This window comes from Odocoileus virginianus, chromosome 27 (assembly GCF_023699985.2).
Source record: "Odocoileus virginianus isolate 20LAN1187 ecotype Illinois chromosome 27, Ovbor_1.2, whole genome shotgun sequence".
NCBI classification, from domain to species: Eukaryota; Metazoa; Chordata; class Mammalia; order Artiodactyla; family Cervidae; genus Odocoileus; species Odocoileus virginianus.
The window spans coordinates 26,465,241-26,485,810 of NC_069700.1; the positions used below are offsets into that span (position 1 = coordinate 26,465,241).

General features: G+C 58.1%; 1 protein-coding gene across 1 annotated transcript; it reads right to left on the bottom strand.

Moving 5' to 3' along the window:
- Positions 1–1,899: 1,899 nt before the first annotated feature.
- On the bottom strand, positions 1,900–20,434 carry VEGFA (vascular endothelial growth factor A). The gene is made up of 9 exons (XM_020912726.2): positions 20,422–20,434; positions 16,994–17,676; positions 13,955–14,003; positions 10,560–10,756; positions 9,671–9,747; positions 9,289–9,318; positions 7,318–7,389; positions 6,071–6,202; positions 1,900–3,866 (listed from the first exon to the last, which is right to left on the bottom strand). The coding sequence occupies exons 1-9, from the start codon at positions 20,432–20,434 to the stop codon at positions 3,845–3,847; spliced, it is 1,275 nt and encodes a 424-aa protein (XP_020768385.2). The 3' UTR covers positions 1,900–3,844.
- Between the last annotated feature and the right edge of the window lie 136 nt (positions 20,435–20,570).

Genomic DNA, 20,570 nt, shown 5'->3' on the forward strand with positions numbered 1-20,570 from the left:
CCACATGTCATGTCTGTGGGAAGAGAAGGCCAGGAAGAGGGGACAGCATGTGCAAAGGCCCTGAGGTGGGAGCACTCCCACAGTCCTGGGAACAGAGAAACCATTGTGGCTGGAGCCCAGTGGCCAAAGTGGGGTCGGAGGTCATTGAGTCAGGGAGATGGAGGCAACATGGATGATGCAGGGCCTTTTAAGGCCATTGCATGGACTTTGGCTTTTTTCTCCAAATAAAACAGAGTCTGCAGGGTTTCGAGCCAAAAGGTGATAGGATTCAGCTCACATTTTAACAGGCTCATTCTGGCTAACCAGAATGCAGGCAAGAGAAGAACCTGGGAGGCCAGGTGGAGGCTCAGGCAAGTATCCACTTGGGATGACAAGAGCCTGACTTCACAGGGCCGTCGTGTGGATTGTTAACCAGCAGAAGAGCTGCTGGTGGCAAGTGCTTGGAAAATGAGCACTTAACTAGATCTAAAGCTGCCTGAGGGCAGGGACCTCACCTCCTGTTCCCCCGCCCCCTCTGCCCCCAGCATGGCCAGAAGAGGCAGGGAATGCCCTCCCTGATCAGCCTCTGAAGTCACTTCTACCCCTCTCAGGGTCTCTGCCCTGGGAGGATTACAACAGCCTCCTATGGCCTCCCTGCCGGTATGCTCCCTCTTTAAAACCCCTCAACTGCTGCTCATCCCCAGGACTAGGCTCCTGGCACCATGGGCACTGCAGGGAGGGGCTATTCCTACCTCTCTCTCTCACCTTTGACCCCTTACCCACTCCCTGTCTGAGCCCCTACTCCATGCCTTTTCTCACACCCCCACATCTGCCTGCGATGTCCGCTTCAACCCTTTCCGCCCTCCCCTCCCTGTTCTGTCATCTTCTTCCCACCCACCATTACCTAAGGGTAGTGTCATAAGCAGACCCCCTAGACTCCACCACCCTCAATCCTTCCCCACTCCAAGCTGGATCAAATGTCCCCCAAACCCTAAATGTTCGCTAGAGGTCCAGTGATTAGGACTCCGTGCTTCCACTACAGGCGGCACAGGTTTGATCCCTGGTCTGGTCAGGGAACTAAGATCCCACCTGCCACACGGCCAAAAAAAAAAAAAAGACCCCGTCATTTATTATGTATTCTTCTATTTGTGAATTTGTACTTCTCTGTGTTTTCACCCACCCTCACCAGTCGTGTGAGGGTTGGAATTGTGTCTCATTCATAACAGCATTCCAAGCTCTGGCACCATGGCTGGTGGCCCAATAAATAAAAGAAGCTAGAGAAGTGGATTTGGAAGCATTGCTCATAAATGCCAAAGTCCCAGACAGCTTCCACCTTCCCCAGGACTGCATGCGAGACAGCCCTGAGCAGCAAGGCAAGCCAGGGAGTCCACTTAGGGGCAAGCAGAACTTGGGCCCACCTTCCAGAGGTTCAAGGAACTGGAGAACCACCATGTAAAACTCAATTACACCCTGGGGTTACAGGTCCCACATGAGTACTTCTTCCTACTCCCAGCCTGTTGCAGCCAAGGCTCCGGCACCAAACCCAGACCCTTAGTGTCCTGTGGGAAGCAAGCCCAGACACATAGCTAGTTTCTTCCCTGACACGGGCCAGCACCTGGATCACACGGTACCTGAAGGCAGCCCTACTCACTGCAGGGACCTTGGCTCCAAAGGAGCTGTCTCTCTCTCCCCAGTTTCCGTAGATGGCAAAGAATGGATGAGCTCCCCCAGGACCGGCCCAGCCAGAATGGAAGGACTCTGGCCCTAGCACAATGAAGTGGGTCACCCCATAGCCTATACACCTGGAACCCCTTTCCCAGACCTCAGGCAAAAGCCATGTTCCCCATGGGAGGAGGGAAGGGGGGTGCAGGAGAAAGTCTGGAACAAAGATTCAATGGAGAAGGAGAAACCAGGAGGAGCTTTGAGATCAGAATTAAATTCTTTAATACAAAATGTTTTTTTCTTTAAGATATATCTGTATTTCTTCGTTGTTGTTTAAAAATAAATATGTACTACGGAATATCTCGAAAAACTGCACTAGAGACAAAGATGTGATGTTAATATCTTTTTCCCCACAATTATTACGGATAAACAGTAGCACCAATAAATAAATGATAACAAATATTAAAATTAAAAAAGGAGAGAGATTTAGTATGTAGAATTCTCTATTTTTTCTTGTTTTGTTTTTACATATAAAAAACAGAATAGCAATGTCTATTTTATCAGAATCACATATATACATAAACATATATATATATATATATATATATATATATACAAACACAAGTTGCCAAATATATATATAGTATGTAGATGTATATTGAAACCTTATTTCAAAGGAATGTGTGGTGGGGAGCCAGGGGAAGGGGGAGGGCAGAGTTGAGTGTTAGCAAAATTAAATATCTGTTCAGGACAAGCTAGTGACTGTCACCGATCAGAGAGAGATTGGAAACAGGAGTTTTATACACAAAGACCAGTACAAACAAGAGAGAGCGAGAGAGCAAGAAATACATCTCATAAATAGTTGAAATTAAATATTAACCAAGAATACTGAAAAAACCCTACTCTTTAATTAAATTAACTGTTTTAATTTCTAATTAAAAAGGGATATTAAATAAGTACCGTATATAAAACACTTCTCTTTTCTCTGCCTCCAGGGTGGGCACGGGGATCCTGCCCTGTCTCTCTACGCCGCGGGAAGGGTCGGGTAGGGTAGGGTAGGGTGGGATGGGGGGACGGAGGTGGGTTAACCACTCACACACACACAGCCAGGTCTCCTGGAGGGGACAGAACTAGTGGTTTCAATGGTCTGAGGACATCGCGCCCTCCTGGGCTGCACCCGGGGAGCAAGACTGGGAGAGGGCCAAGGCAGAGGCCCTTCCCTCGGAGGACCAGCTGTCACCGGGGTGGCCCTTCCTCCACCAACGTCTCTTCTCTTCGCTGAGACATGTCGGTGGCCTCCTGGGCATCTCGGAAGCGGGTGAGAGGAGGTGAAGGCTGCCCAGGCTCCTGAGTCTTCCAGGCAGTGCCCCTGGGAGGGGGCAAGATGCGCGCGGAGGGGGTCTCCAAAGCACAGCAGTGTCCCGAGTCTCCCCCAAACTCCTGGTCAGAGCCAGCGTCCTCGTCCCCTGTACCTGTCAGCTGTCTTTCTGTCTGTCTGACTCGGGAGAGAGGCTCGGGGCCAGGGCTGGGTTTGTCGGTCTTCCCAAAAGCAGGCCAAATTTGCCCCCGTGGCCTGGCCTTGCGCACTCCCAGACAGGGGAGGGGACCCTGGCTGCCGTAAGAGGGACAAAAAGGTGATGCCAGGCTCTCTCCTTCTGTCCTCCTCCCTGTTGGGATCTGGGCGGGGACATTCTCCTCCCAACGCAAGTCCACAGCAGTCAAATACATCCAGTGAAGACACCAATAACATTAGCAATGTTAACTTTTAAAAAAGAATATATATATTTTATATATATATAAAATATATATATTTATTTTTATATATATAATATATATATATATATATAAATGTATGTATGTGGGTGGGTGTGTCTACAGGAATCCCAGAAATAAAACTCTCTAATCTTCCGGGCTCGGTGATTTAGCAGCAAGAGAAATAAAATGGCGATCCAATTCCAAGAGGAACCGTGCTGGGTCACCCGCCCATGAATGCTTCTGCCGGAGCCTCATGCTCCGGACCCAAAGTGCTCTGCGCACAGCCTCCTCTTCCTTCATGTCAGGTTTCTGGATTCAGGATTGTTCTGTCGATGGTGGTGGTGGTGGTGGTATGGTGGCGGCGGCTATGGGTCATTCTGTGTCAATCTTTCCTGGTGAGACGTCTGGTTCCCGAAACCCTGAGGGAGGCTCCTTCCTCCAGCCCGGCTCACCGCCTCGGCTTGTCACATCTGCGGGGACAGGGGAGACAAAGGCTGGGGGTCAGGGCCAGGGGAGGGGCCCTGGTGGAGAGGCTGCAGCCCCCTCCTTTCTGCAGCCCGAGGCGGCAGTGGAGAAGACAGAGAAAGCACAGTCCTAGCCTCTGGGAGCCCCTGCCCAAGGGCTCCCCCCACCACCACCACTGCCTGAGCAGGAGCTAAGCCCAGGGCTCCCAGACTGCCCTCTGGACTTTACAGCCCAGCTGCGACAGGACAAAGACAGGATGACATCTCATCACAAGCAACAAATGAACACGTCCCCGAGACCGGTCCCTGCTTGACATTTAAGAGCTGACGGGTGAGCAAAGTTGGACCGAGTTAATCAGCACGGCATCCCTGCTGGAGATGTTTCAGGGCGGTCCCTATGCGGCTGGTCTGGGGGAGGGCGGGGGAGAGCAAAGGATGGGCCTGCGCAGGGGCCAAGCAGGCCAGCCAGCTGGGGAAGGGAGGCTCCTGAGGGACGGGGATCCGGCAGGGCTTGGGGCCCCCAGGAAGGTGAGGGACACACCTCCTCTCTCCGTCTGTGCCCACTGTCCAGGCCTCCGCGTCAGGCCCTGGGCACCAGACTGCCTTTCCTTTTCAATGTGCTATTTAACTTAGGGTGGGGGAAGCAAAGGGGACTCCTGGGGCTCTCCCATCATGCGTCAGGCCCTGGGCGGCTCACCTTTTACCCTCCCCATGTGAGGAAGGACCAGAGCAGACTCTCCCTTCTGAAAGCCTAGAAATGGGGACCTAAGCTTCCAATCTAAGGACGGACATTCCCCCATACAGCCAGATCAAAGGAGGGGTTTGGGTAACTTCACTTGGTCCCCAGGTCACTGCAGACATCCCCCAGTCCACCTCTACAGAATCATCACCATGGTAACCCCAGGATGGCAAGTCTCTTATCTTCTTTGAGGCCCCTGGGAGATGCAGAGACCCCCTCATCCAGCCCTGGGGTAAGCCAGAGCCCCCCCGCCCCCCCCAGCAGAGTGTATACTTTCGGTCTTCACGTACTGCCAAGACAGACAGAACCCACAGCAACAACCCCGCAGCCTGGTCCCCAGCCTCTCCCGACACTCACAAGCCACAGGAACATGGAGGATGCGGGAGACAGCCACATTCGAAGGACCTTGTTAATTAAAGAGGCATCTGGACTAGCTGGGGGGGTTGGGGGGGCAGCCCTGGCCCTGGCTCTGCCTGGGAATCCCCATAAAAGCCTCTCATCCCAGGGTGAAGCTTGCGCTGGCCCAGAGGGCTCCCTGCCTTTGAGCACAGGCCAGATGATTGAAACGCCATCAAAGGTATCAAAAGACTGCCCGCCACCAGTCATGGGCTCCTGTTCCTGTCCTTACCCCTGAAAATCACTCATGTACTCACTCACCCACCTGACACTTCCCTGGCCCCCGGTGTGTACAAGGGACAGAGGTACAGACACCCGGGGGTCACACAGATGAATAAAAGCCAGGCGTGAGGGACTCACAATCTAGTATCAGGAGAATGGGTGTGGCTCCTTCCAGCCACCCATCCTGAGGACATTTGGAAATAACAGGTGGGCTGTTCTGGGTTGCTGCCATGATGACCGGAGTATTACGGTATCAGTTGTGCCCTGACAGTAATCTCCTATCTGCCCTAAACCAACAGCCAGGGCCTATGCCCTCCAGGCCCCCAGTCTGAGGATGCACTCAACCCCTGTCCCCACAGAGAGACACTGAGGGGATGAGAAACCGAGCGGTGTGGACCTCAGAAGCAGTGCTGAAGCCCCCCAGCTGTCTGCACTTTGTAGAGGCAGCACGCCCCCCATGCCCAGACGGGCCCTCCCTATTAGTAGCAAAGGTAGTCATCACAACATCAGGACCAACAGCCCACCAGGAGCAGCACCACAGGACACAACACTCAGCTTGCGTCCACACCGCCACAGGAAGCCATGCTGGCCTGCCCACTCAGGCAACCAGGGCAAGCTCTGAACGGGCCCCGCCAGGCTGGCCAGCGCCTGCCACCCAGCACAGGGGCCCCCCAGGAGCAGAGAAGGCGGCAGTCACCAGGCAGACAGCTAGAAGCAGAGCAAGCAGCTGGCAACTCTCAAGTGCGCGCTCGCTCGCTCTCTCTCTCTCTCTCTCTCTCTCTCTCTTTCTCTCTCTCTCTCCCCATCTCTAAGCAAAGCCCCTCTCTGACTTGCTCGCCCTCTGGGAACCAACCTGCAAGTACGTTCGTTTAACTCAAGCTGCCTCGCCTTGCAACGCGAGTCTGTGTTTTTGCAGGAACATTTACACGTCTGCGGATCTTGTACAAACAAATGCTTTCTCCGCTCTGAGCAAGGCCCACAGGGACTGCAAAAGGCAAAAGGAAAGACATCTAAGCTAGAGCGTCAGCAGAGAGAGAGAAAAAAAATCCATGCAACACCCCTACCACGTCCGCAGCTGCACCCCCACCCGGCTCGCGGGCCCCCACACCCTTCCATGCCCTGGAAGGCTCCGATGCCACAGCGGAAGACAAGAGAGAGCGGCGGAAAGAGGCAGCAATAACTAGAAGCCGGCCCGCAGGAAGCGGCGGACGCGGCCGGGCAGAGTGCGAGGAGCGGGCTGGGCTGGGCTATCCCACGGGCACAAGTGCAAGTCTCAGGCCACGGGGCCCCACCGGCTGCCACCCCTGAGGAAGCACACCTTGACTCTCCAACCTGCTAGGGATGCCAATTGGGGCCAACTTCTCCCTGCGTGAGGGCTCACGCCCCGGCCCCTCCGCCAAAGGGCTGAGGCAGGGAGTGACAGCAGGCTAGACCCAGAGGCAGGGTCCACAGGCCAGGCCACTGGTGGCCAGAGGGCTCCCCACCGCCTCAAACCCAGAGGAAGAGGCCACTCTTGGGGAAGGCTTCTGGCAGTGCCATGCGTTGGGCTGGAATATGGGGCTCCCCTCTGGAGGCCCCAAGTCCGCGAGGAGGGGCTGCAGGGGTGTTTGCCCCCACGTCCTCCTTCAGCCAACAACAAGCTGCCTCCTGTCATCTGTTGCCCCTTCCTCACACCACATCTGCCCTCCCCACACTGCCCCCAGCTTCCAGAGAAGTGCGGAAGCCTAGAGCGGTGGAAACCAGTTGGGTGAGCAGGCATCTGTGCCAGGCACCCGTGCCAACATGGGCCCACCACCAGTGCCCAGTGGGTGAGGGAAAAGGCGGTGCCCCAGCCAAGCCAGAGACCCCCTCCCTGAATCCTGCAGGCCCACTCTGCCCACCCTCCCGCCTCCCCCCCTGGACTGGTAATGCCACCAACCATGTCTACCCCTGTGCCGATTAGTGGAGTGAGAGTGAGAGAGAGACGCCGGAGGAGGGAGGCCGGGAGCCGGGGAGGGGACAGGGAGGAGGGGGAGCTCTGGGGTCCTGCAGATGGGAGTTTGACTGGGGGCCGGGGAGGCTCCGGGCGGGGGGGAATGAGACGGCAGCGGCACCACGTACGCGCTCCAGGATTTATACCGGGATTTCTTGCGCTTTCTTTTTTGCCCTTTGCCCTTTCCTCGAACTGATTTTCTGGAAAATAAAAAAACAGAGACAGACAGAGAGAAAGCGAGGGGGAAGGGGAGAGGAAAGGAAGCAGTGAGGGGCGCAGGACGCAGGACACGCTCTGGGGCACGCAGGAGAGCTTGCACACGGGCACACAGGCGGGATGGGGACAGGAGGGGGGCACTTTTTAGGCACCCTCATCTCACTTTAGCCACCCTTGGAGGGGTGGGGGGGCTTCACCCACTTTAGCCACATCCTAGCAAGGCTGTGACGGGGGACCAGAGGCTGGGTGGAGGACCCTGGACCTGCAGGCCTCCACACTCGTGGTGTCTCCTGGTCCCAGGCAGGGGGGCAAAGCGTAGAGGGCCGGCTCTGTGCCCGGCAGCCCTGAACAGGTCTGACCCTGAAGGTCAGGGCCTCTGGAAGGCAGGCCAGGATTTGGGGAGGAAGTCAGAGACCTGACTGGCTGAGGGGTAAGGGGGTGCCGTGTGCAGGGGTGTGCTCCAGGCACCTTCTGCCTTCTTCACGTCCAAGTACAATGGCAAGGGGGTCCCTCCAGGGGCCCTGCCTCCGTGAACCCTGGTTGTGGGGGAGCAGCTATCTTGGAGCTGGCACAAAACCAAGGGCGGCACATGAAAGGCGCCAGCTAGCCCAGCCATAACCTGGGCCGAGAGGCGGGGCTGGGTGTCCTGGGAGCCCCAGGCAGGCGGCAGGGTGGGGTGGGAGTTAGGGAGGCGTGGGGAGGAGGGGCCTGGGTGGCACTTGGCAGCAGGTCCTCTCCCTAGCCTGTCAAAGCCTGCTACACCACTTCACCAGACTCTCTTCCGAGCCCAGGCGAGCCCCCCACTCTCCCTGTGGGCAAGGCAGGGATTTGGGGAACGGGCAGGTGGGGGGGGCAGGCTGAAGCCTGTCCCCCTCAAGGGAACCAGCACTCTCCACACCTGCCCACACCCCCCACACACCCCCACCGAGAATAGCCCTCAGGAGGACAGCCACAGGGGACCACAGGAGAGAAGAGAGGGGGGAAGGGATGGAGGAGAGGGAGAAAATACTGGAAGGAAGAGGGTCTGCACTCACTCGCACATTCTCTCTGCGCCTGCTCTCCCCACTCACTGCTCTGGAGCCACAGCAATACTGGAAGCTGGGGGTTTAGGGAAGAGGCAAGGGGTCGAGGCCTCGGGGGCTTGTGTCACCAGAGCGTTGGAGGCAGATGGGACGGTGGGAGGAGCGGGGGGGCAGGAGGTACTCTCTCTCAGTCTCTTCCCCTGCAGGCTCTCTCCTGGGCCAGCTGCTCACCCCGTCCTGAAGGCTCACGGCCCCCAGACCTCTCCCCCACTGCTCTATCCTGACCTGGCCCTCCACACTGAGCAACTGGAAGCCTCAGAAGATGGCCAACATTCAGCTCTTTCTCCCTGGCCACGGGGGCTGAGCGGCTCTGGTCTGTCTCACTCCCACAGGAGGGCACGCACCAACAAAACACCCCAGCGGGCCCCCCAGTCCAACTGCACCACCACTGCAGCCACTGAAAGAGGCCACTTCCTCTAACACACAAAAGCTGGCCTCTCTGCCACCCACTCCCTCTCTCTGCCATGGGTGGTGGGAGGCTAGAGCAGGCCCGGGAGCCAGCATCCATGCTGGCCCCACACGCACCAAGACCGCAAATCCCGGCCAGGAATGGCCCGGAGACACATCATCTCTTCCAAAGGAAGCTCCAGGCACCAGGCTGGGTTTTGTCAGTCATTCTAGAGCTGTCATCCTAGGACTTGCTCCATCCCGCTGCTGCCACCATGAGTCCCCATGAAACCAACTCTCAGACTCAAGTGAGCCCCCCATCAGACCCCAACTCCCTGAGAGAGGAAGCCAAGAGCCCCAAACCAAGACAATCAGTCAAGGAGATGGAGAAGGGCGAAAATTGTGGCCACTTACTTTTCTTGCCTTGCTTTATCTTTCTTTGGTCTGCAGTGGGTAGAGAAAAAGAAAATAATAAAACAGAGGAGTTCAGATGGTGATAGTAACAATAATAGTAACATAGTATTTATGATACATTAGGACAGTTTTAATTTCTTGACATATAACAACTCACTTAATCCTTATAACAATGCTAGGCAGTACGTAATACTGTTATTGTGCCCATTACACAGATGTGGAAACTGAGGCACATTAAAATAAAACCAAAATGCCCACAGTTATACAGCTGGAGGGTGAAAATGGGCTAACATGCTTCACTTTGGAACATGCTTAACTCTGGCCCAGAGCAAGCGCCTTGCTGCTGTTCACTGAATGAATGACTCCAAGACTCTAGCCTCACCTGCATTCACATTTGTTATGCTGTAGGAAGCTCATCTCTCCTATGTGCTGGCCTTGGTGAGGTTTGATCCGCATAATCTGAAGGGAAAGGAAGCAGATCACAGAGGTTAGTGACCCAGCCAGCCATACCCAGGTGGGAAACCCCATGGCTCTTGCCACTCAGCACCCAGGGGTTCTACAGAGTAGGAAAGAGTGGTGGAAGTATGAGGGGACCAAGGGCTCTATGAAAGAGCCTCAGGCCCACCCCAACTCCCCCCACCCTGCTGACCTCAAGGAGCCCCTGCTTCTCTTGAGGGCAGACATGTCTGCAGGGTTGGCCAGGCTGGGAATTCAGGTCCTGGGTTCTTGCCTCTCCCAATCCCTCCCCTCCTGTTATCCCCTCCAGGCCTCATCCTACCCCCAGTAGCCACCCAAGAGCCACCCACTCCTCCCTGGGGTCTCAGAGTGCCCTCCAGCCCCATCCAGGTTGAGACATGCCCCGTCACCAGGCAGCACCAAAGAACTGACTTTTTACAGACCAGACTCATCCAGCTTCCCAAACAGAGCCCCCAAGGAGGTAGGGCTGTCTTCCTCCAAGAGAGGAAGGGAGGAGGGGCTCCTGTCACAGGTGTCAGCCCCCTCCTGAGCCCAGGGGGCAGAGGTCAGGAAGGAGGAGGAGGTAATCAGGGATTGCTGGAAATCAGGGACTGCTCAGAAACACAAGCATCTTTTTCTCCAAAGAGGGTCAGACGCCTGCATCTCCCCTTGACTGACTCCACGGCAGGAGCTGGGCAAGGCAAGCCTAGCTCCTCCCTTTAAGAGCTGCCCAGGAAAGGGCCAGGGAACACCTGGGGCCAAAGCCTGAGGGCACCCCCCCCCAACCCCCACCCCGGCTCCTTGCTGGTGCCCACCTGCATGGTGATGTTGAACTCCTCGGTGGGCACACACTCCAGACTTTCATCGTTACAGCAGCCCCCACACCGCATCAGGGGCACACAGGACGGCTTGAAGATGAACTCAATCTCATCTGGGTACTCCTGGAAGATGTCCACCAGGGTCTCGATGGGACGGCAGTAGCTGCGCTGGTAGACATCCATGAACTTCACCACTGCATGGGAAGAGGGTGACATATGAGTCCAGCAGGTCACAGAAGAGATGGCTGGCCCTTCTCTCCACCCAGCTCTGCAAGGCCTCTCCTTTCTGTGAGAGGTAACCGCCATGAGAAAGGCCTTCCAAACATCTAACTTCAGTGTCTCGGGCCATGGCTGAAGTCCTTCCCTAGCTTTCCACCACCAACACTGATGAAGACCTGTGTTTATTCTAAAGATTACATGGTGTTGTCAGGTCCCAACGGAGTCAACCTGCCATATCTGGTCCCCTTGGCTCACACCATGACAGTCAAGCCGATCCCTAGGTCAACTGTGAGGCCAGAGGGCAGTCTGAATATGCTGGGGGTCTCTAAGCTTCCCGTGAAAGGAGGAACAGCCAGCTTGGCAAACCTGCTCTCCACTTCCCTTCCACCTCCCCACAGCAACCGCTGCACCATTAGCCCATGACAGCTACTTAAAGAGCACTTCTTCCGTGCTCTGGCACTGTGTACCGGAGTTCGTGATGTTACCCCAGACAATTCTCCCCCCATGGTACTGCAAGTTTCTGGTAGGACCCACCCTCCCCCTGGCTTTACAAATGGGGAACTAGAGGCTTAGAGAGGCTGAGTAACTGGCTCCAAGGCCACACTGCCATTAAGTCACACAGTTAAAGTTGGCTCTGGACATCAAAGCCTCCCCAAGCCAATGTCCTGTGAAACAGAAGGGGAGCCTTGGGGGGCACTCTGCCACCTGCCAGACCCCCTCCCCAGATACGGGCTGAGGAGGCAGTGGGCATCGGCCCAGGAGCTGGGTCTGCCTGGAATCAGCAGGTGGCTGTGGGCGGGCACACTGCGCTGGCCCTGCCAGCCACCGATAACCCCACCCAGGAGGGCAAACTGCTTGCATCATGGAAAAAACGGTGCTGCCACTGCAGTCACAGAGCGCTTCTAGAAGCTGATCTGGAGGGAGACCAGGGTAAAGACAACTTCCCAGGCTGGCCGTGGAGCCTGGGGTGCACCGGAGCATGAAGGGGTGATTCTGGGCCACAGGGGCGGGGCCCTTGAGAACACATGAAGTCAGGACTCCAAATGGCTGCTTCAAACTGCGGCCTGGTCTGCTACTCCCAATCACCCCTCCATCACCACCACCACAGATCAATCCTGTCCCTGAAATGAATGTCCCCTATACAGAAGGGAAGAAGCAGCACCCAGCTAGCAAGGAAGCCTGGGCCTGGCCAGGACTCAGTGTGACCTTGGGCCAGTTCCTCCCTCTTTGGGCCTGAGGCTCTGCACATCTGTGTAAGTGGGTTGGGCTGATCGCTAAAGACACCAGAACAAGAGGCTGAAGTAGAGGGTTTTGCCTTCCAACTCCAGCCCCAAGAACAAGTGCCCTTTTCTCAGCCCAGGAGACACAAGGTTGGAACCCCACCATGGCATCTGAAGTGCATACCCCCAGCTGCCTCCCTGTCAGAGGCCATAGCTAAGTCTCCCCTCACTCCTCTAGCCAGAGGTGTGAAGGAAGATGAGCCTGGGGGTGGTGGGGGTATACAGTAGATTAAGGATAATGTAAGGAGCTGAGGGGAAGAGGGGGAGGCTACAAGTGTGAAAACAGGAAAGGGAACAAAAGGGGCTCCTAGACTAGTCTGAGGTTTCTGCTTTCCCCATCCAGACAATGGGCACAGAACTCTCCACTGCCAAAAGGGTTAGGATCAAGCATCATCAAAAAGAGTATAAACCAGAGCAGGGACCTGAAGAAGTCCTTTTCTAAGCCAAGTCTATATTGAAGAAGATGACTAATCAAGAATTCTTGACCTGACACTTCACCCTGCTTGGGAACAGGGTGGCCAAGACTTTGGGGCCACAAGGACAGAACAGCAGAATGGTCTGGCCTGGGTCATGAGTTGGTAGCTGAGGATAAAAAGATCCAAGGTGGGAGTTTCTTGAAAAAGCTCCCTGGGATCCCTGAGGCCTCCCAGGAGGTGGAGAGGAAAAGCTCATCGCACCCATCACACCCCAACCACTGTCTCCAAGGGAAGCTGTCCTGCTTTTTCCTCAGGCGTGGGTACACAAACACTCCAACTTCAGGCTCGTGGCTTTCCTTCTTTCTTGAAGACAACCTTTTTTTCCCCAGCAGACAAAGACCATTTGTCTCGCCTCTCCCAGACCACAGAGAGAGACCACTGGAAGCTGAGGGGGCTGGGTGCACCCTGGGAGGGGGGACTGTCAGCGGCACAGCAGGGAAGCCAGGTCCTGGGTCCAGGAAAGGACCCCCTCCCTCCCAGGTGAGGAAGGAGGCAAAACCAGCCAGACATTACCTACAGCCTGGGGAGTGTAAACACTGGCCCTGGCCACCACCTGGGCCACCTGATTTGGGTCTGGGAAACTCGCCTGGAGAAAGACCCCCAGGGCCTTTCCTTCTCAGAGGCAGAGCACAGGAGTAGAGGCTACGTTCAGTACTGGGGAGAGCCAGGGTGTCCCTGGAGAAATGGGAGGATCCGTACTCCAAACCACAGCGAACAAAAGGCAGGCGGACTCGGGCTGGGCAGAGGGGCGGGGCTCCTGGGAGCTACAGCCAGCCCTCTGCTGGACCCAGAGGGAAGTTCACAAGCACCCAAACCTGCTCCTCAGGAGGGCATGGGGAGGCTGTCGGGCTTTCCCTCTCTACCCCCAGGGGAATGCACACCGGCGGGGAGGGGGTTCCACGAGGCTGCACCCTCTGCACCTCCAGCTCATGCACAGCCAGCAATCGAGACAGCAAGGGTCACAGCCGCCACCACACAGACCCCACAGGTGGGACCTGACCGGGTTGGAAGGGACATGGACTATTCATCCTCCCCTGGGAGCAGGGGGGAGCAAGGGACACCACCCTTATCATCTGGGATCCTTGGATACTATTTATCTTCCTGGCTGTGCTCATGGCTCCCTCTTCAAATAAAATTTTACTGGAAAGAGCCGAAGAAAAAGATCACAAGTTCTATTTCTAGCAGCAGTCTGAGTAGGTCAGAGTCCCCCGGAACTGAAGGGTTAACCTCTCGGCACTCGCCCTTTTCCTTTCTAGATCCCCTTTCTAGATCCTTTCTAGATCACCGGCTCCAGTTTCCTATGCCCCTTTACCCCCACAACCCCGCCCCAACAGACCTTCCCACTCATCCCCTGGGGGATCAGGGAACCCCATCCATGTGCAGCAGGGGTGGGAGCCGGGGTGGGGGGGCCGCTTACCTTCGTGGGGTTTCTGCCCTCCTTCTGCCATGGGTGCAGCCTGGGACCACTGAGGACAAAGCAAAGAGCGAAGAATGGGCAGGGGCAGGGGCAAGGATGCGCAGGCCCAGCCAGCCCGCCCCTGCCCCCTCCTGGAACCTCCCAGCCTGCAGCCTCTGGCTTCTCCCAGGCTTCTGAACCAAGCAGGGCACCTCCAGGGGCTCCCTACAGCACAAAGCAGCCCGTCTCCGAGCTGCTCCAATTATGAAGTCGGGGAAGGTAATGACTGAGCAGATACTGGGGGTGAGGGGGCTCAGAACACAGGAGGAAACCACCAGAAAGCAGTGCTGTTCAGGTCCTCGCCCCTCCCCCACATCCCCCTTTCCCACTCTCACCAGCCCCTTGCTGAGCTAGGACAAGCGAAGTCTCTCAGCCCCCCTGACTCCCTGGTCCAAAGCCATGGGCAAGTATTAAGGTCAAACAGGAGGACAAATGTGGACTGGGGCAGGAAGGAAGGGCTGGGGGTGAGAAAAACAACATGGTGACCTTCTCCTGCTGACATGACAAATACCAGGGTGAGCTGGTGCTGGGGGGGTGGGGGGGTAGCGCAGAGGACCGAAGGGCACCTAGCACCCTCCCCCATCCAAACGCTTCTGTTCTCAGGAATACTTAGTAAAGCCACAGGTTGCCTAAAGAGTAAAACCTGGGAGGAAACCCTGGGGGAGGGGAGGGCCCCATTTTTCCCTGTGAACCAGTCTCCCCAGAACCTGAATGTATCTCCAAAGACCCGAGGCTCACACTTCCATCTCATTCTCTGGCTTCTTCTCCCTCCCAGACTGAGGGGGTCCCCGAGTCCCTCTCACCTGCTGGGCACCTTCCTCAAAGGCAACCAGGGAAGCCTTTAACGCCTTAGCACTGCCCAGCCCCTAGGGGGCCCCCTACACTCCCTAAACCTGAGGCTTCTGGTTGCTCCCCACCCCCACTAGATCATTCCTCCCCTCCCCAGAAGCTGTGAAGGTCAACTAGCCCAACCATGTGGACCTGACAGCACCCGGCAGGCTAAGGCTTCTCCCAGCCCTTCCAGAGAGTCTCCAGTCGTGGCCACCTGCCCACCCCACCTGCCCCTCTTTGGGGCAGATCCAGAGCAGCAGAGCGGCACTCTAGCGCACAGAACTGCAGACTCTGCAGAGAGAGAGTCTGACTGGCTGTCTCTCTCCCCACACCCCGCTGTAATACACCCCAGACCCCCAGCCTTGCCTCCAGGGCCAAGGTCAGATAACAGTTCACAGGATCCCAGCTGGACAGCCTGCCACTGCAGCTCCCTCAGGGACCCTCATTGCCCAGGGGCCTCTGCCTCAGCCCCCTTACCATCTCCATGGCACCCCTGTTTCCCTCTGCCAACATTCCCCCTATGCCTTCCACTCCCGGGCCCCAAAGAGCAAAAGGGTCAGAAACTTCATAGCCTCTCCAAGGCTAGGGGGCACTGGGAGGGGCAGTTCTGGGAGGGGAGGGGCCAGGTGCCCTTCTCTGGGGGCCTCTGAAGGTCACACTGTGGCCAGGCAGCCTCTCCTCCCCCTCCCCCCCCCCCCCCCCCCCCCCGGAGGCCTGGAGCCAAGGCCTTTGTGCCAGGGTCTGAGGAGCTCCTGGTGGCAGCAGGGACCCCAGCCCGTTTCCTTCCTTCTGCTTCTCTCCAAGAGTGCTCTGAGCAGAAAAGGACCCCTCAGGTGGTTTGGGAAAAGCAAGCTGGGTGGGCAAGTTTAGAGTTCCCCAAAACCACCTGCTCCTACTCCAACGCCCATTTCACCAGAACAAAGTGTGTTTGCAAGGCTGGCTGGAGCTCCCTCCAAAGGTTCGGGGAGGGCTAGTCCCACACTGACCATGTCACAGCAAATTCCAAACCATTTTCCCAAAAAGTGCCAAGTGGAATAAGGACACCCTTTAAACCCTCCCTGCGGTCGCCCCCCAAAAAGCTAAAGCACAGCTCACTCAGAAGCATGGGGGAGGGGAGGGAAGCAGACTGTCACCGTGTCGGGACTTTAGGTAGAGTCTCGACAAAGCACCGGGCTGGGCCCGGGTAGCCCGACTCCTGACAGTGATCCTTCTTTCCTCGGAGTCTGGGGCTGGAGAGAGCTTACGTGGGTCTTCTCAGCAGAGGGGAGTTAAAAATAAAGGGGTGGCGGGGGTTTCTATTCGAGCAGGGGAGGAAACGGGGAAGGGGCGTGAGGAAATGCCTCCTAGGAGGGGTTTAAGGGCTGGGGACAGCGGGAAGGAACAGGGGTGGTTCTCTGGGTCCTCGGCATGGGGCTACCTCGAGAGGTCACCTTCCTGCGGAGGGCCGGCGGGGGGAGGGGCGCGGCTCGCCGCCCCGGGTTCCCCGCTCGGGCCGCCGCGGCTCCGGGAACACGCGGCCGGCCAGGCCCGGGCTGATGTAATCGGCTCCGCGCCGCGCGCGCCCGGCCGGGCGGGGGAGGGCGGGCACCGAGCGGGACGCGAGCTGGGACGGGCGGGGGTTGGTGCGGCGCAGGTGGCCCGGCGGAGAGGGAGGGGGGTCCCAAGCAGCAATCCACCCCAAAACTTTTCCCCAACTCGAGGCGAGGGCCGCAGAGATCGAGCGGCAGTGACAGCAAGCCCCATCTCTCGCCTGCCCCCTGCCCCCTCCACGCTCTCTGCCCTCCCCCGGTCCAAGGTCCGAGCACCCCCACCCCCGCCCGCCAGGGCTCCTGCTCCCGCCCCAGCTGCCCGGACTTCCAGTACGTCGGGGACCAGCGGCCGGGAGCAAACTTCAGCCGCCGGCGGCAGCGCAAGCCCAGCCCCCTCAGCCGCCTCCTCCGGCTCCCGCCCTCCGCTGGTCGGCCCAGATCGTACGTGCGGTGACTCTGGCGGGTGGGCAGGGCCCGCGTGGGCGGTGAGACTCTATCCCGGTGCCCTCCCACCTAGCGCGCGCCCCCTCCCCCTACACCTACGAAGATAGAGGAGAAGCCGCGCGCCCGGTGCCCAAGGACCCGCGTGGGGCACGGAGTCCCCCACGCGCGCGCTCGCACGCACGTCCCCAGCCCTTACCTTGGCATGGTGAAGGTAGAGCAGCAAGGCAAGGCTCCAATGCACCCAAGAGAGCAGAAAGTTCATGGTTTCGGAGGCCCGGCCGGGGCCGGCGCGGCTCGCGCTCCCTCTCCGGCTCGGGCTGCGGGGCGGCCCGCTCTCCTCGGCGCCCAGGCGGGCTCCTCTTCCTCCCGGAGCCAAGGCCCGGGCCGGGGCCTGGGGCGCGCGCGCGGCTGGAGCACTGTCTGTGCACACAGTCGCCTCACCCGTCCATGAGCCCGGCTTCCGAGAGCCGAGTCGCCACCGCGGCCCCTTCTCCTCTTCCTTCTCTTCTTCCTCCTCCCCCTCCTCCGACTGCGGCTCCTCCCGGCCCGAGCGAGCACTTCTCCCGGTGCCGCTCGGCTCGGCTGCCCCGGCGCGGACCACGGCTCCTCCGGAACGAGAACAGCCCAGAAGTTGGACGAAAAGTTTCAGGGCAACGTCGCGAGCCCCGACCCCCTCCACCCCGCCTCCGGGCGCGGGCTCCGGCTCCTGCCCGCGGCTCGCCGCCGCGTCCACCGTCGGCCGCCGGCCGGGGAGGAGGTGGGCGCTGGGGCAGGGGGCGGTGTCTGTCTGTCTGTCCGTCAGCGCTGCTGGTCCGACGCGGGATCCTGAGGGGGAGGGCTCACGCTGCGCTCTGGCGGTCACCCCCAAAAAACAGGTCACTCACTTTGCCCCGTCCCTCTCGTGTCTCGCTCGCCAGCGCGCGCTCTCTGACCCGGTCTCTCTTCCTTCACTTCTCTTTGGAGCTCTTGCTACCCTCTTTCTTCTCTGCTCGTTTCCAGAATCCGAAGTGATTTTGGGGGAGAGTAAAAGAGCAATCTCCCCAACGGTCCGCCCGATTTAGCGGGGAATGGGAAGCAAAAATAAATTAAAACGGGAAAGAATACGGTTTAAAAAAAAAATGTTTCAGAAAAAAAGGAGGAGGGTAAACCCTGGATAAATGAATATCAAATTCCAGTGCGGAGACCCCTGGCCGGTGCCCCGCCGGTCCGTCCGCCTCTTCGATGCGTCTGCCGACCGAGCGCCGCTGCCGCCGGCTCCACTCGTCCCCCAACGCCGCGGCCTCGTCGCAGCCCGGCTGCCCCAAGCCTCTGCGCTCCTCTCCGCTACGAGCCGACTAAAAAGAAGCCTTGGCCCCGCCCCGACACGCCCAGGGGGCGGGGCCAGGCCCAGCCTCAGCTCCTGGGTCCGTCCCCTCCGCGCCTCTGGCCACTGCCTTCCCCTGGGGACACCGACCGAAGCCCGGGCCCCCACCCACCCCAGCGAAGGGAATGCTCGACCCCCACCAAGGCGCACAGCCTGAACATTACCTATCGGCCCCCCTTTGCCGGGAGACACACACGCCCGCGCGGTATTTGCGGGGAGGGTACGGGAAAAGTGAGGTTATGTGCGGTCAGGGCTCTAGAGCTATTCCCTCCTCTATGCTGGGAATATTGGAGGGGGCAGGGGTTTGCGGTAGTCGGACAGGGACGGGTGGAAAGAGAGACACACAGATCCGTTGGAATCCTGGGGTGACCCCTGCCTTCTCCACCCCACCTCAAACACTCTCAACTACCCGCCCCCCCAACACACAGAGTCACAGGCGTCCTCTCACGCAGACGCTGCATCCCAAGTTCACCCAGCTTCCCTGTGGTGGCTGAGCGCCCCCTAGTGACTATCGCATGCACACCCCATCTCAGGTTCAAGAGGCCTCAAGAAGAGGGTTGAGGGAGATTACCCCTGAAACCCCCTCCGCCCCGCCCCCCGATTCTGACCTCTCAAACAGTGGCACGTCTGGGACTCGCGTGGTCCCACGTGCACAAAGCCCAGTGCTGGGCACAGAGGGCATGATGTGTCCATCTGGACTCTGTGCTCATCTCCGGGCCCCATCTGGCCCGCTGACATCAGAGTTAGCTGCAGCCAACAGGCCAGGGTGACTGGGGTCCTTTGGGAAGTGTTCAGGGAGGCTCCCTGGGGAGAAGTATTTGGCACCATGTTTATGGGGCCGAGAACAAGAAGCCGTGTGGTTCTGGGGTTAGTCAGTGGCCCAGAGAGAAGAGGACCTGTTGGAGCCCACGTATGCACTGTGGAGTCTGGCAGAGCCCAAAGGGAGAGGCAGCTGGGCAGACAGAGGCCCTTGTTTCTGCTTCTCCACCCCCCCTCCCCCAGATGTTGCCAGGGAACTGAGGCCAGGGGGCTGGTGGGGGCGGATGGAGGCCAGGGCCTAAGTGATGATTCAAACCTACTCACCAGCACTAAGGAACGTCTGCAGGCCTGCTGCCCAGAGCTCCCCACCAGGCCGGAGGCCAAGGCTTCTATCAGTCCCAGTCCAGGCTCACAGCTCATCTTCTGAACAGAACTGGGGCATTCTCCTCAGCAGCCCCCAGACCTTCAGGATCCACTGTCTACTTCTTGCAGCTAGCAGCCTCTCCTCCCTTTCCCCCAAGTCCCCTCTGTTTCTTCAAAGCCCGCCTCTTCCCCAACTCCCCATGTCTTCCCTAAGTGCCCCCCAAGACCCCCCACCCCACCCTTGCATATAGGAACCAGCCTGGAAAAAGTCCTGGTTGGGCTTGGACCCAGCAGCTCCCAGTCTCCCCCAGGGAGGAGGGGGTTGCGTGGGGGTGATACCTGTGAGAAGACAGGGACTAACCAGTCTCATTATTCATCTAGATCTGGCCAGGGCCTGCCTGGGGCTGATGCAGCCTCTGTGAAGGCCTGGACTGAGAATGGGAACTAGGCTGAGACGAGAATGCACAATTTCCCTCAAGTTGACCCAAACGATACAAGGAGGTAACTCACCAGCCCCTGGTCTCAGCACATGGTACTGTGCTTTGGTGGGGCTGCTAGGTTACCCACTTAGTGCCGCAGTTCCCCAGAGTGGTGTCCTGAGGCCCTTATGGGCAGAGGGGCTGGCTCAGCCTCTACCCCATCCTACCCTCTCCATCATTCATGCCTCCAGTCCCGTCTCCACCACCTGGCAGGCTCCCCAGCAGCAGGGACAAGGTCTTTTTACAGTTAGCAAATGTTTATTTGCTGGCTCAGACCCCTCCCAGGCAGGCCTCCTCACCAAAGCTCCACGCTCCAAGAAGCCACGTGGGTCATGGAAGCGAAGTCACTAAACTTCCTCCTTGCCCAACCTGGTCCATGTCTAGCAACCCCAGAGCAAAAGATGCGGACACCTTACCAAGGATCTCCTGCCTTATTCTTGCCCTGGGGCCAGCAGAGCCCAGGACAGCGGCTCCCAGCTTTACCACCAGGGATGACCCTGGCCCCCTCCTCTGCATTCCTTCTCATCCCAGCTTCCCTTGGTCCCTGGAGAGGCCTAAAGAGGGCTTAATAAAGGACCCTGAAGTTGGGAGGAAGATGGTGGGGTTCCGAGGAGGGAGGGCCATCAGTTGTTATTTAATAGCCACAGGTCTCTCCCCTACCTGAGTCAACCATTCCCCATTCAGCAAAGTGTGTTACAGCAACCTCTGTGGGCTCTGCCCAGGAAACCAGAGGAAGGAGGCAGCAGAACTGCAGCCTTGCCTGAAGGGTTCTGAGCACCCTTCACTGGGGTGAAGAGGGGTTTCCTGTC